We start from the raw sequence: 16,096 nt of genomic DNA on the forward strand, positions 1-16,096 counted from the left end.
GCACCCAAAGGTTCCAGGAGCAACAGGGAGAGGGAATTCTCCCCAACCCTGGGGGAAAAGCATTCCCAATATCCCAACAGACACCAACCCAACCCAAATCAATGTCATCAACAAGACTCTGCTTTGTTGCTGTTGTTGTTTGTTGGTTTGTTTTGTTTTTTAGCAAATGTTTATTTATATCAAAATACAAAACATTTCTGAAGCAGGGTAACGTTACATGAGGAGCAAGTTAATCGATTCCAAAACCCATCATTCTCCTACAGCATGGCTGGTTGGACGTTAACATTGCAACACTGCCGTCATTACTTAAGTGGGTACATTGGAAAAAAAAGAAACAACAACAACAAAAAGAAAGAAAATAAGAAAATGAAATAAAGTCAATCTATCAACATGCAATGTTACCGGCGATACATCGTTAAGTACCCAGCAGGCCTTAAAATCCCAGCAGGCAGAGACCAGCTACTTCCAGTAAGGCAGGGCTTCAAACTCAACGCTATTCCAGTTTTTGTTGGCTTATCAGCATTGACTTGAGAACCAACAACAGTCCAAGAGCCGGAGGGGGCAGTTTTTCTTGGCAGAGCGGGTTTATTGCTTACAGCTATCATAGCAGACGCAGCTCAGGGCAGTCCCTAGCAGCGGGATGGCTCTGAGAGCGCTGCGTTGGCCAAGCGCTTTGTAGGTTGAGCTGAGCTGGAAGATGTAAAACCCCGCAGCAGGCGGGGGAACAGCGAGGAGGAGCATGCGGTGCTCCCGAGGTCTCATTTCCCTGCCCAAGGCAGATTAGCACCCAATCAAAAGGAGAGAGCGGGGTGAGGGACCCCACTGCTGCTCCATAAGGGGGAGCGAGGACAGATCGCAGCTTCCCCTCCCCACCGAGGTCCATGTAGGGGACCTCGCGGTGAGATGGCACCTGCAAGGCCGCGGCCGGTCCCTGCTGCTGGCATTTCATAGGCCTTCATGAGAACAGAGGCCAAGAGCAACAATACGGATACAGAGATTATACAGAGCGCGGAGTAAGTTTTGTATAAGGCTTTGGTACAGCACCATCATGTCTCAGATTTATTTCTAAGTCGTTTACAGAAAGAAAAAGAAAAAAAAAAAAAAAGCTGACTGAAAAAATAGTGTTTTGTTTCTTTTTTTTTTTTTATCTTTTTTAAATCATTTTCTGCTTTTGAAGAACGTACCTGAAGTTGAAAAATTAACCCTCTTTAGTTGCCGCTCGGGCTCACGCCGAATGCGAGTTACGTTGTGTGCATCTGTGCCATTAAAAACACAAAGCAAACCAAACCCAGCTGCTGTTGGACTGCGGTTCAACGTGCACAGAGTCAGTCAGCAACTCTGCAGAGACCCAGCAGCGGGTCATTAGTCTTCATTAAACCAATCAAATACAACAAAAAGAGGGGAAAAAATAACCCTACACCCAAAAAGTCACAATGATAAACGTTATGGAACCAGCGGTACTGGAGATTTCTTTATTGTTATTGTGATTAAAACATAAAAAGGTCGGTTCCACTGGTTGCCATTGAAACAGCACCAAAGAGCACCCTAATGTGTGTTATACACTGTAATACTCGACATTCAAGAAATGGAGACGAGGTTGAATGGTCCAGGCTGGATATCAAGAGGCAAGAACTCTTAAAAAAAGGAAAAGTTGTCCCACACAACCAGAGACCTGTTGGGTTCTAAAGCAAATTCTGCCTTAAAGGAGAATACTGTAGTTAGGTGGACATTTAAGACCTACCTATGGAAGTCTAAGACGGTTTCAGAGACTCTATAAACCTATCAGAGTTAAGTCGATGCTGCCTGAGGGAGCAGGGGATGCTCTGAGGGAGATGGCACACCAATGTGATTTCCGAATGCCCAAAGGATGGCACAAGGAAGCTACAGAAATGTAGGCTTTTCTGGATCGATTCCGACAGGCCTTCACAGGGGGAAACACAAAGAGAGCAGAGCACAGAAGGTCCCACAGCACCTCTGGGGATGGTGGCCATGGAGCACCCCAACTGCCTTCTGATGGCCCCATGGAGAGCTGAGGCACAGCTGCTCCATGCAGCAGGCAGGTAAAAAAGGTAAAGTTTGGCCTTAAGTGCAGCCAGGAGGGCAGGGAGTGGGCAGGCTGCCTCTGGCACCAGAACCCAAACCCCCTCCAGGCAGAGCTGGGTGCTTTCCCTGCATCTCCGCCCCTCATTCCCCCACTTAGAAGAGCCCAGGGGGGGCAGAAAGCCCCCAGGAAGCAAATATCCCCCAAGAATCAAGCTCCCACCAGGAACACGCACTGTACAGCAGACGGATGTGGAGGGGTTGTGTGTACAAAACAACAGAGATATTAAAAACATCCATGAGGGACACAGGGTGATGCTGTCCCCACGGCCACCCCTTGGTCCCACAGTGCCCAGGGGAGGAGTGGCTCAGTGTGTCTGTTTGGCATCCAGAGGGTTAACAGTACTGTGGAAAAGTGTGCTTTGTAAACATCTCTTCTTTTTTTTTTTTTTCTTTTTTAATTTTTTTTTTTCTTTTTTTTCTTTTTTTTTTTTCTCCTGTTTTTTTTTGTTTTTTTGTGTGTGTGTTTTTTTTTCCTGTAAGTGATTCAAGGAGAGATGGGGAAAGGAGAGAGCTGCCCACCCCATAACCCACCCCCCTAAGAGATACCCCAAAGCCAAGCCAGCCCCAACGCCAGCAGGAAGCGGCTGCAGAGGTGGCTCATCCCTTTGCTTTCCTTTCTTTTTTTCCCTCCTTTTGAAACATATAAAATACTCACTTATGTATTTACCGCTAATAAATGCAAGTTAGTTCCATCAAACATGCTTTGCTTCGATATCAAGAATTGGCGCTGAACAAACCTTGGTTCCATATTAGAAATAGCCCCCCTAAACCCCCCGCCCCCCACCCCAAACCCACCCCAAAGACAGAAATATCATGGAAAATACAGGTGACACCTACAGAGGAGACGGTGCCGCTGCAGAGGGGCCATCCCTGGACACCCTCACCCTCCCAAACATGTTACATTCATGCCTCAGTCGGTCAGGGACACGGCAGGACAAAAGCAAGAAGGGGGAGCTCCCCTTTGCAGGGGGAATTGAGCCCCGACAGCATCCCATGGAGCCAAGGGTGTGGGAGTGGGCTTGGGCGAGGGGAGCAGCATCCCCTGACCCCATCGTTCTGCCCATGGGCAAGCCCAAATCCTGGCCCCTGAGGAGGGAAGTAGAAGGACAGCTGCTGCTGGCATCTCTCCTGGGCACAGCTCAGCACCCAAATGAAGGAACTCACGGGTGGGTGAATGGGGGAGTACACAGCCCCAGGGAAATGGGGAGCACGGTGAGCATCAGGGGAGGCGGCGGGTCCGTATTGCTTTGAAGGAAAATCCCAGAGCACCCCTGCCACGTTCCCCTCACACCTGTAGTGGGTGCGGGTCTCCCCACGCTGCACCATCTGTCCCACTCACCTAACAGCAGCCCCCACAGCACCGGTCCCAGATCTCTTCTTTCCCTAGAGAGGTATTTAAGTGCCAGGGCCAGGTCCTACAGAGGAGCTGGGAGATGGCAATCAAGGCCACCCAGCCTGCAGGAGCACCAAAGGACCGAATCCCCTTTGCCCACCTCTCCCCAAGGCATGCAGATTGCCAAGGAGGGGTCCTCAGGTACCGGTGAAGCAGCAGCACACCCATGGGCAGGATGTGTCCCCACTGTGCCCTTGCCACAACCACCAGCCACATCCTCTCCTCTCCAAGTAGCACCCATTGAGCTGAATTTCCACTTGTCTCCAGAAGAAAAAAGAACAACTAAAGAAACAAGCCGTGCCCCTCAGAGGAAGCACCACGGGCACCATCACCTTGCCACGGCACAAATCTAGCTGGCAGCAGCCGGGGCTCCCCGTGCAGCCCCAATACCCCGCTCCTATTTCTCCCACTTTTCCTACTCAAGCAGCAAGGCGGCAGCGAGCGGCAGCGATGGCAAAGGATGTGGGATGGAGCCAAAGCGGAGCACGAGCCCCAGCCAGCCCCGTCCCCCTCACCACCGTATTGCTCAGACAGCACTAGGCATGGTTACAAAAATAAAACAGCTATGTGGCTTAGATATATATATATATATATATTTTATATATATATTTGTATATATAGATTTTTGTTTTTGTCTATTTATAGGTGGATGGAGAAGCAGAGAAGCCTAAGCGCAATATAATGTAAAAATACTCGCTCTGCTCCCGCTGTTCAGACTCTCCCCACCTCTGACAGCCTCTCTCATGCTGCACAGAAGTTTCAGACACCTAGTACTAAGGAATTGTCTTAAATATTTATTCTTCCCCCCCTGCACCCTCCCCCCTTCTTCTAAAATAGAAAGTAAATATATATTTGTATAATTTTATATACAACGCAGTTTCAGTACACCAATATCGTTCTTCAGATAGAGATACTGGGGCTCGTGTTTGGTCATGTTCTTTTTTTTAAGTGCTGGGTGGGGGGGTTTAGAAATCAGAGGGGCTTTGGGAGCACAGGATGGAGCTGTCCCAGGATGATGGGCAGCCCCTGGGCAGCCCTCTTGGTCACCTTGAGAGAACTGGAAGAAAACTCTCCCCAGGAGAGAAAGTGGTATGTTGATGGTAAAGCAAAACATCCTGGGCAAACTCTCCTCCTCCCCATGGCAATGAGGGGCTGGATGCTGCCCATGTGTGTGACAGCAGCCCCTTCCCCATGCCTGCTGTCCTCAGAGCCCCCAGCCTTACAGGGGGACATCATGGGCCCCTCCTGCTCCATCCAGTGCCAAAAAAAAAGGATGCCAGCCCCTGCACGGCCCATTGAAACCAGTATAAAAATCCTTACCTACCACTACAGTGCATGCTTGCAATATCCAAAACCCCTAAGCCTGGACCAACCTATCTGCCCCCCCTTTCTCTCTTGCCCACCCCCTCCCCACATACGGTCCTTCTTCCATCCATGCACATATCAAAAAATGCCCAGAGCCCTGGGGATTCGGGATGCTTGTCAGCACATGTCCTGAGGTTACCCTGCACTGCTGGGTGAGACATCCAGTGCCAAGCAATGACAAGGAACAGACAGTTCAGACAGCACAGGCTTGCCAGATGGAAACACACTTAAATAGGGAAATACTGCACCAGGTGGCCCTGACTCATCCCAGCCACTTGCAGAAGGGCACAGGGTCCCAAACTCAGCCACTACACATCTGCAATTTTGGGCCATGTCATTGCTGCCTGCACCCCCCACAGCTGGACCAGCCTTTGCTTTGTGCTCTGCAAGGGGCTCTTGGTTTGATGCATGAAGCAGCAATGCTACAGTGCATCAGGTGAGCCATCGCTAATGTACCTCCAACAGTGGCTCCGGCTGAATCCCCTTATCCCAAAAGTCCTGCTAATGAGTTTTAAAAAAGACAAATGTGCCATATGGCACCCGGGGGAGGGAGGCAGAACATTCTGTCCTGTGGAGCCACTACACTGGGACAGCCTGAGAATGGCCAGCACAGCAGTTCTCAACCCATTTAGCCACATCTCTCTCATCTCTTCTGAGTCATGCTCTTCTGGAAAGAACAGACGCAAAGCAAAATGCTTTAACACCAGTAACCAGAGAACAGCACCTACAGAGATTTAAGATAAGGGGTTCTGCTTGGTGTTGCTTCCTCTTTGAACGACTGCAGTGACATGGAAGATGAGGCAATGTGATGCTCCTTTCTGCTCCCATGCCCTGTGTGCAGGTAAGAGGCCCTTAACTCTTTCCTTCCCGCTCCCATGGTCCAGTGATGAGTCACATACAATGAACACAGCTAACAAAAGAACTGGGGGGAGGAGCATGATTGATAAAAAGGGGAAAAAAGGACAACCGAGTCCTGTGTAGCAGGGATGGGGTTGCATGAAGGTCAGGCAGAGGTGCCCTGTGCCCATCCATTCCCAAATCCTCCCCAGGCTCTGCCTGGCTTTGCCCATCCCAATGCCCTCCCCCTCCACCACGGCTCTAAACACTCCCATATAGACAAACATACCCTTTACATGCAAATACACCCGACTTCTGCATACATATCTACCCTCATCCTACAGTTCTCTATGTATTTATATCTCATATATACATTGCTTTTTATGCTGGCTCCCTGAAAATGTTCCCTTCCACAAAAAGCAGCAGCTCTGCAGCGAGCCCAAGTGGGCCATGGAGGAATCGCTGCCATCAGACTGTGAACCTTCCAGCCTCAGCTCTCCAAAGAACACCCCAAGCCAAGAACTACAGCCCGAAGCACATGGGGAAACCAACCCAAAACTCTAAGAGATCCAAATTTTACATCACTGCAATAAGGAGGAGGAGAGACCAAACCACCGAGCAGATTCTGTCCTAACACAGACTGCAAGAGATGTGCAGCACTGAGGCATGTGTCACTCCCTGATGCCATTAGCCATGACCCAGCCCTGCTGGGAGGTTTGCTGGAGTGCTGACCACAAACCCTGGGCCCACAGCATCCCTGGAGGTAGGTACAGCTTTGCTGTTATTCCCTTTATAGCAATGGGGAAACCAAGGCAGAGTGCTGAAGCAACTTGCCTGCAGGCTCAGAGGAAGCCAATGGCAGAGCTGGGAACAGCAGCAGCTCCCAGCTGCCGGCCCCATGCTCCAAGCAGACCATTTAACATGCATAACTCACCTTACTGAGCACCACTGCCATGCACGAGTCCACAGAGCTGCCCAGCAAAACTCCACCACAAACACAACTGTCTCCAGCCTCCATGCATGGATGAACTGATAAGGAAATGCACGCAGGAACAACAGCCTGGTGCCCACCAAAACTAGATCTACACAACGCCCTTGTACATACACCTCTGCATTACCCCCTCCCCAGCTTGGGGGCTGCTGAATCCTGCCCATTTCTTACTTCCTGATGCTCTCAAAACAAACCTGCAGCAACCTCAGTGCTCCTGCAGCCCTGCAGAGCCCATGGGAAACTGAAGCATGGAACTGTAGCACTCTCACCCACCTGCAGCACCAGAACCCCAAAAACTGGGGTTCACTGCACGGACACATTCAGCTTGTGTCCTCATCACAGCATGTGATTCAGAGGTGTTTCTTCCACCACAGCCCAGCTCTTTGCATGAGACCTAATGAAACACATTGCATTTGCACCGTGCAAGGAGGAACGGATCTTATGTTTACCTATAAAGCAAGAACCATCTACCCTAAGACAAGCTTACAAAATAAGAGAGTTTGGCCCAGAAAGATAAAAAAAATCAAGATATATTTTGCAGCATAAAAGAAAAAGGAAAAGCAGCAGCAGCAGCAGCAGCAGCCGTGTTTGCAAACCATCAAAACAAAAACGGAGTTCAAACAGGGATGGAATGGGGGAAAATGGTTGGCATCATCTGACACAGCTTCGATGTCCCAGGTCCGCGGGAGCAGAGGAGATAAACCCCTGAAGGGCATGGAAACCAGAGAGCTGGGAGAAGCGAGGAGGTTGCCAAAGCAAGAGGCGAGCCCATCTGCCAAAGCACGGCCCAGCACGTGGCAAGAGTCTATTGGAAGGTAACTTGGTCTAGCAGGGAAAGGAGGTAGGGATGGTTTAGGGAAGAGCCGCGTCCATGAGGAGCCCCGGCAGGATTTCCCACTGCAGCAGCGTGGCAGGTACACGGCTGAAAGAGAGAGAGCTGCAGCTCCAGCCTTTAAAGGTCGAAGACAATGAAAAGCAGAGGGCCCATCAGCTCAAAACACCTGAAAAAGGAAAACAAACTCTCAAAAGATTGACCAAGCAAGCTGGCGCACTCAGTCAACCTTCCTGCACTCCAGATCCTCCTCTTTGCAGCAGGATGGGGGCACAGTCCCCCAACCTCGAGAGCCCAAAGACACTGCCTTGCCTGTGCAAACAGGCAGAGTAAATAGCTTGGAAAGCGCTCAAATGAACAAGGAAACCTACTAGAGAGGTCCAGGCAATGAGAGCCAAAAGAAGAGCGAGCAAGCTGCAGTCCAGCCGGCACAGAGCCTCCACACCCCCCTCCCTGCAGGGTACCACACCACTGAGCATCCCCGGTCACCATCACCTGTAGGGTCTGTGCAGCGAGGGAGGCCAGGGCCGGTGCCAGCGGGCAGCCTTGGGGACAGCAGGGAGGTGAGCCCTGGGGCTAAGCCCGCTTCCTCCTCCGCTGTGACATCGGCTAAGGTCTGGGGCCAACGTCAGCTCCTCTCACACCAGCGAGCTGAAGTTACCCACAAGTTTGTCCCACTGCCAAGCAGGCGAATGGCATTAAATCAATTCAGATCCAAGTGGATTCTAGGTCAAGCCCTAAAACACACTCAAATAAAAGAAATACTCTGTTATACTGTTAGCGAAGTTGAAGTCTCACTCTGGTGGTTGATGGCACAGAAGAGAGAGGCACCTCTAAGAAACCCTCCCTCCTTCCCGAGACAAACTTGCTCACGGTTTGAAGACCACCTAAAGGAAGTTGTTAAAGCTTGAAAGTATCTCATCATCAATTAGAGGATTCTGTCAAGCAGTTCGAACCTAAGTCAGGGCTTTGAGATTTGAAAACAAGACGTCGTGCTCTGCTTTCGCTGTTGCAGGTTTCTGAACATCTCGGTGGAAGACAAAGCACAGTTTCATTTAAAACTAGATATTTCTAGGCAGGTTGATGAACAGATTTCTACCTAAAACCTCACTGGGAGCTCGGCTTGTTCTCACTGCCATGCCCTGACCCTTTGCTCTGGCCAGGCAGCTGAGAGGTCGCATGTTTCTCCAAATATCAAAGCCCTTTGAGGTTCAACCAGCAGCAAGAGCAATAACCAAGGCAAATCACAATTAAAAGGCAAGATTGCAGAGCATCTCTTGGCAATTCTACCTGGGAATAAACAAGAGTTTTGTATGCAAACGGCAATGCCTACACAGGCTCTTGGATTCTCTTTTTCTAACAGCCTGAATCAGCTTAAAGCAAGAATATCCACGTGACATTGGTATTTATTCCCAGGCAGGCTGGCGGGTTTAGCACTTTGCTAGAGAGGAAGAAGTGTGCAAACCTGGATGCAGTGTTTGATCTTACCACTTAAAATAAAAAAATCTCTAAGTATCTTAAAGGTAGGGATCACTTGGTAGTAATAGCACTCAGCACATATGTAGCACTTGCTGCCCGTGGGCAGCCAAGAGCTTTACAAAAGTGCTTAAATATGACTTATCCCCATTTTACAGATGGGAGAACTGAGGCACAGAGAGGTTCAGTGACTTGCCCAAGGCCACGCAGTTAGATAGTGGAGGCAGAGCAGGAAAGAGAAGCCTGGTGTTCTTGGAGCAGGCTGCAGCTTTCCTGCTGAGAAAAGGCCTACGTAACCCAGAGAAACATCAATTGCCAAAGGAACCTACCCTAGGAAAATACATTCTGGTGAAGAGTTAGAACAGCATTACCAAGAGGGGAACAGCGAGTCTCCTCGGATGGGCAAAGGGAGGGATAAATCCCAAAGCAGGTGTCACAGGTCGCCTACACAGCCAGGCTGGAGCAGGAGGGAGAAAGGGTGGACAGTGAAACCAGCAGCAACACATTTCGAAATGATGCCAAATGCTGGGCTGAGCTCTGTGCTTGGAGCAGCCGTCCATTGTGACCCACAGAGCTGGGCTTTTCCAGCTGCCCTGGCTCAGGGACATGTTGGCCACGGTGGCTTTTGGGAACACACAGTGAAACCCTGCTCACACGCACACGTACAGCGGCATCTCCCCGTTCTGCAGTTATGAACAGAGATTACAGACATGACCATAGTAAGAAATCACATTTCTGCACAGCACTGAGGGACATATGCTAGTGATACACGGAGTGTCAGGAAGAATTGGTCAAAACCACCCTCATCAAAGCTGGCACGAACCAGACTTGGGGGGAAAATACCCATGGATGCAAATGGCCCAATACCTGCTTGCTTACAAAGAGTTTGGTACATGTTAACAAGGTTCAAATGCAAATACACGGAGAAACTGTGATTTATCACTTCTCAGGCTGGTGTGAAGCCTTGGGGTCTTTCTGGTTTTCCCTTTCAGAGATAGGCAAGGAAAGATGTCAGTGATGTTGTTGCTGTTATCTTCACATAATGGGAGGCTGGGCAGGGAGAGGCAAGGAGATTTCATAATTGCAGCTTTCCTGGGACCATTTGGACATACTTTATCATAATCAGATTCACGGGATTACCAGCTATTAGCTAGTTGGGTTGTTAGTTCCTTGTCAATCGATTACACCTCGTGTCACATAATTCCTTCTTTCAATTCAGGGCCGGCTGCTTAATCTCACAATTTCCATCTACACGCACCCTGCAGAAGCAGATGTCAGAATCTCCAGCTATGCCTTTTACATCGGAAAACTCCCTGACACAGAGGTGTGACACCCCCTCCCCATCTCACCAAAGCTCTAAGGGAGAGATGCAGATATGAAAAGCCCCAGGCATCCCCCCTCTAGACCCCAACCCACCCCACGTCCTCCCAGTTCATCCTTGCCACCAGTTGCCCAACCCCAGCGTGCACGCAGACGAGGTTTCGGCTCCCTCTACCCTCTCCCTTTTAACCTTCTCTTGGGTCAGCATGAAGCTAAAGCAAAGTGGCGTGCCCACTGGGGTCGTCGTGGTCCACGCTGTTGAGGATGGCTGTCTGGTCCTCGGGGAGCTGCCGGTGGCAGAGGTCGTCCTTCAGCGCTGAGAGGCGGGCAAAGGGGTCCTGACGAGGGTGTCTCTTCTTGCGGAGGCAGACAGCCTCGTCAGGCCACAGTACCTGAGAGCTGGGAAGGTGCTGAACCTGGGAGGCAGAGCCGTCTGCAGAGGAGAGAAGGCAGAAGGATGAGATGTGGAACCCACCTGTAGCACTGCTGTAAAACAGAGCTTATATCAAGTCTGTTCCTCCTCCCCACACCACTTCAAGCCCTACTATGTGTGGGGTAAGGAAGGGGGAAAGATTTGCTGGGAGGAAAATAGGCCTTTGTAGGAGAGGGTGTGGAAAGTCACCTCGAGTGGAGGGGAGGGAGGAGGAAGAGGAAGGATGGGGGCTCCAGCATGCAAGAAAAGGAAAAAGAAACAAACATAGAAAAATCCTAAATAAATTTTAAAAAGTAAATACAGTCACTAAAGATGGGTAATGAGCAGATGTTAAAGGATGGAAGGGGAATGGTGTTGGGAAGCAGGGCAAGGACTGCAGACAGCATGTGGGCAAGCAGCCATCCATCTGGGAGGCAGGCACTCAGAGACCAACCCATGCAATCCATGGGGTTATAGGGGGACGCTGCTGGGGGACTGCGGGGTCCTCACACTCACTGGCTTGTTTTCTGGATTTCGAGGAGCCCTTGGATGACTTTTTGGGCTTCTTTATCCGCTGGTATTTCAGAGCTTCGAGCCTCTCAGGTGCAGCAGCGTCCCAGGACGGAGATGGACGTTTTCTAGAAAGGAAAAGCAGACACGTGCCATCAGCGGCTCCGGGTCACGCTTGGGCTGTGGGACGTCCCAGGCGGGGAACGGTTGACCCCAGCCAGCTCTGCCATGGAGAAGGAAAAGGTGAGAAAGCCCAGGCCGGGCACGCTGCCGCAGGAGACAGGAGACCCACACGTGTCCGTGTCCCCATCCCCTCCCACTCAGCTGCGTTGCAAAGTCCCAGCACAGAGAGAGCGCAGCCGGCACCCGGCTCACCTGCCTGCCACACCGGCACTGCTAGACACAAAGGACGGGGCAGATCCTATGTCCGATAAGGTATTTTTGGGAAGTGATGGGAAACCCCTTGGGATGGAGAGGGAGAAAGAGAAACGCAGAAGCGGCACGACAGCACCGAGACCTGCGCGACACGGGGCGGGAGACACCGGCGCAACGAGTAGGAAGGAGGCAGGGATCCTGCCTGGCTCCCATAGCAAGAAAAACAGGGACTGCACAACAGACAGGGACACAAAGGGCATAGCTGGGGTCAGCAGCTTGCTCCCAGCTAGAAGTGACAACAAATACAACGGCACAGAAGCTTCTGCTCCTTCACACTGGGATACCAGGAGCTGGATGTTCTGGCCCTGCTGGACAGGATGCACCACAGCTTGGAAATGAAAATACCAACAAGATTTCACTGCAGGGGATAAGGAGGGGATTCGTAAAGGGATTTTTCCTGTGGGAGTCAGTAATTGTAAGAGAGAGTTTCCCAGCCTTAGTCCCCAAGTAACTCTTGTGCAGGAGTCTGCTCAAGGTTAAGTGGTCTCCCCTTTGCAAAGGCTTTGTGCTCCATTTCCCCTTACTGTACCTGTTTTGCCAAGGATTTTTCAATCCAAGGATTGAAAAATATGAGTGCTATGATGCAGGGCAGTAGAAGAAAACCTTTTTCTTCGGAGAGCAGCCAGTCCAGCTCAGCTATAACACATCACAGCATCCCCCCATTTGCTGCATTCTCCTTTCTTTCCTGTTTGTTTTGCTTTCAGTCTCTCCAAACTGTATGAACCTCATGCCACAGAAGCAGAGGTCTAAGTTCAGGCAGCTAAGGCCATGGGATCAGCCTCAGATGTGACAGCAGCCTGCACATGAGGTGCCCAGAAATGACACGAGCCTGCGCTTACCCTGTCCCATCCTTCAAAGAATGACGATGGAACTCTTCTGGTCTCCTAACTCAATGACCAAAGCACATCACCAAATCAGCAACACATCAGGCAGCACAAACAGCAGCTCCAGGATCTTCAGGTTTCTGTGATGGTTGCAGGGCTCAAGTGCAGCCCCAACCAGCATCCCTGAGGTCAGGCAGGGCTGGCTGTGCTTCCAGGGTTATTGCCAGCAGACAATGGGAGCAGAGCTCTTCCTTGGTGCAGTTTCCAGCAGTGAGTACATGGCACATCCCACACACAGTTAAGGCAATGAGAACTTCTAGATGGTGAATCCACCTTCTCAGTACATTTACTTCTACCCAAACACACAATGCTTTTCTTCTGTTCCCATTTCACTGCACTTATCCAGTCCAAGAGACCAACTAACAGCAAATAACCATGACAGGCTCAAAACATAAGGTATGCAGAAAAAACCATGCATAGGGAATGGTGAGGATCACAAGTGAGGAGAGGCACTCCTGCCTTCCCCATTAACACACTGCTGAAGATAACGAAGGCGACTATGGTAAATGAGCACTGTGGCAAGGATGCCACCTACTGCACCATTCACCAAAACTGAAAATATCAGCAGGTTTGAGATCTGTGAGCTGTGTCTAACCCAGACAGAGGAGTGATGAGACCTTTGTGAAGGACAGGACCCCACAAGCACCTCATAAAGCAGCAGGACAGACGGGTCGGAGCATCACCTAGATGAAACTACAGAATAGCCTGCATTGGAAGGGACCCATAAGGATCACTGAGTCCAACTCCATGTCACCAAAATTTTGAAGCCAAACTCTTCCATCCCATCCTGGGGCTGACAATGAGGTGTTACCCATTCACCATGACAAACACTGCAGGTGCCTAGCAGGAACAGCATGGAAGAGGAGGACAGGTGCAATGCTACCTGAGGTCCATTTGGAACTTCTCATCTCTCCAGCTGTGCACACATATACAAGGCTTTCCCCCCTCTGCCAGTCTCTATGTATGCCATGAAATACCAGTGTGGGAGTGCAGCTCATGAGCAATGCTTCACATCTGAGATTCCAAGAAGCTGCTGGAGCTGCACACACTTCAGCTGGAGAGGCACTAAGAGCTCCCCAGGGCTGTTCCCCCCACGGGGAGCAGAAGGGGTTGTTTTTGAAGATACATGGGATTACAGAGCTTCTTGCTTTTGCTATTAGCATTAGAGAACACCAAGGAAAATGCAGTATAATATAATGAAGCAGCTGGGGCGCAGCAGACGCAATGGAAACCCAAAGGCTGGGATAGAAAAGCCCCTTTCATGTTTCCCATTGCAACAGAGACATCAAGCAGTGGATGCTCCCGGAGATCCTCTCTTCCAGCTCCCAGCAGAGCAGTGCATCAGCTGAAGATGAAGCATCTCTTTACACAGGCTGATAGCCCTGCTGGCAGGATACAAATACGTCTTCCCTCTCAGGGAAGACATTTACAAGCTTGTAGAGTCGCTGCGCTTAAATGCCTTCTTCCCACAGCCAGCTTAAGCAAGAAAGGTACTTGGCCAACTGCAACCTCAGCTACTCCAATACCAGTCCATTGCCGTGTGGCTCATGTGTGCCAAGCCCTGGATATCACTGCATTGCCCACAAGCATGTCTTTCTGTCTTGCAGCCCAGACAACTTTGCTAATGCTATTAGAGCTCCGTATGTTAAAGCCTCTTGCTATTTCCATTCTTTTTTCTTCTAAGAAGATGCTAGTGACTGTGGCATGTTGACAAAACAAGACAGATTTACCAAGGGATTATGAGGAAATTGCCTGAAGTTCGTTTCCGCTAGTTCTCCCTAATTGGGCTTGTATTTATATTCACAAACATAAACAGCGAGCGCAGTGAACCCATGTGCCACTATAAATACTGTCTGACCTCTGGCAAGGAAGAGATACAGTGGAGGACAAAACGATGCTACTCACCAGCCAAATCTTATCTGCTCTACCCACCCTTTATTTCTTCAAAGGTCTCCGACTCAATCGAATTAACTTGCATTTTAAGTCCAGCCAAAAGCCTCTTCCTGCCCCCAGAGTCTGTACTATGGGCAGCCATCCATGTGCGAGGGATCCTGAGCACCAACAGACGACAAGTTCAGAGTGGGGGGATGAACTTCTGGAGACCTCAGGATGGAGCTAAGCAAAGAAGCTTCAAGTGACTTCCAGACGTGACCTCCTGTGCAATGCCATAAAACATTCAGCACTGAATTTTTCCTCCAGTCTTCAAAGGAGAGCCCTTCTGAACAAGCAAAGGTCTGAAACACGTGCACAGAGAGGTCTTGGAAGGAGTGGTGAGTTACTCAGCCCCAGGACAAGGAAGGATAGTTATGGGTGACGTTATCCAAACCAACAAATACCACTGCTATGTTTTCTTCAAACATCTTTGCACTGTAAGGGAGAAGGCTCCTTAAGCATCACTAGTATTTTTTTTGCCCACCAGGGGGAAGCCACGTGAAAGCACAAGCTGTGACCTTCAAGGACATCAGGTGCATGTGTCACCTTGTGGAGGTCTCTCACATCCTTCCCCATCTTCTTTTCTCCTTGAGTCAAGACAGTGATATCCAGTGATATGTTTGGACACATCAGAGCCTCTGTTTGGCCATCTCCAGTGTCCATCACGTCCCAGCCAAGCTCCTCCAACCCCTCATACTCAGATGAAGAATTCCATTTGCCTACACGAGGCTCAACCTCAAGTTCCAGTCTTGTGTGATCCCCTTGCGCTCTTTGCTCTGAGGCGGTGCCCAATGCCACCTCCATCCCAGGATGCCACCATACACCATTTGAGATCCTTTAGTGCTGGAGAGACGCAGCAGTTGCAGCCCCTTCCCCCATAGTTGTTGCCAAGCCATTGCTGCCAAAATGAGGGAGGAGGGGGCTGGTGACAGTGGGGAGCACAGCAGAGCATGGGGGCCCTTCTGCAAGTCTGCAGACAACACAACTCATCTACACCATGGACTGCACCATGCTGACGGGAGAGGAGAGAGGACAGGGGAAAAGGGACCGGAGTGGAAAGAAAGGGGTGGAAACAGTCACGGGAAAAGAGGGGAGAAAGGAAGATAAATGAAAACCAGGAGTGAGAAAACGTATAAGTAACGTAAAAAAAAAAAAAAAAAAAGAAGTAAAAATAAAAAAAAAATCATAAGAAAGGAAAGAAGAACGCACTCAGACAGGAGGACTCACAACTTCTCCAAGCGGGAGGAGGCATGAAACACATGCAGAGGATCAGCACATGGACAGTCTTTAAAGGGGAACCTGGTTGCTTTCAAGCTGGGAGCAAGGCGTGCTCCTGCTCCTGCACGCCTGGCACCGATGTCCCTTTGTCACTCAATGCTACGGTGCACCCAGCCCATGAGCTCCTGGCATCGGCAGCACTGTCCTGGCAATGGAGGCCAGGGGGGCTGCCTGCAATGCCAAGGGGCACAGGAGCTCGGTGTCTCGTCTGTGGTTTTTGGGTTTCCCTCTGCACAGAGACAACAATGCCCTCTTCCCTGGTAAGAGATGAATCACTGCCCACTGGGTTGAAGCAGAAGATGGGAAGCTCCTAGCTCAGTAATGGCAG

At 50.3% G+C, this 16,096-nt stretch overlaps 1 protein-coding gene across 5 annotated transcripts in view; it reads right to left on the reverse strand.

The window, feature by feature from the left end:
- Nucleotides 1-7,201: 7,201 nt before the first annotated feature.
- IGSF9B (immunoglobulin superfamily member 9B) overlaps nt 7,202-16,096 on the reverse strand; it is a 40,003-nt gene continuing 31,108 nt past the window's right edge. For 2 of the 5 annotated variants that reach the window (XM_015884192.2, XM_015884190.2), the window contains exons 19-20: nt 11,246-11,367; nt 7,202-10,750 (exon numbers count right to left, since the gene is read on the reverse strand). In XM_015884192.2, coding sequence (XP_015739678.1) covers nt 10,530-10,750; nt 11,246-11,367 — 343 coding nt within the window. In that variant the 3' untranslated portion in view covers nt 7,202-10,529. Of the gene's footprint in view, nt 10,751-11,245; nt 11,368-16,096 lie in introns of those variants that run through there. The other 3 variants (XM_015884191.2, XM_015884194.2, XM_015884193.2) reach the window with 3 other exon arrangements.

The sequence above is a fragment of the Coturnix japonica genome, chromosome 24 (genome assembly GCF_001577835.2).
Source record: "Coturnix japonica isolate 7356 chromosome 24, Coturnix japonica 2.1, whole genome shotgun sequence".
In the NCBI taxonomy this organism is placed as follows: Eukaryota; Metazoa; Chordata; class Aves; order Galliformes; family Phasianidae; genus Coturnix; species Coturnix japonica.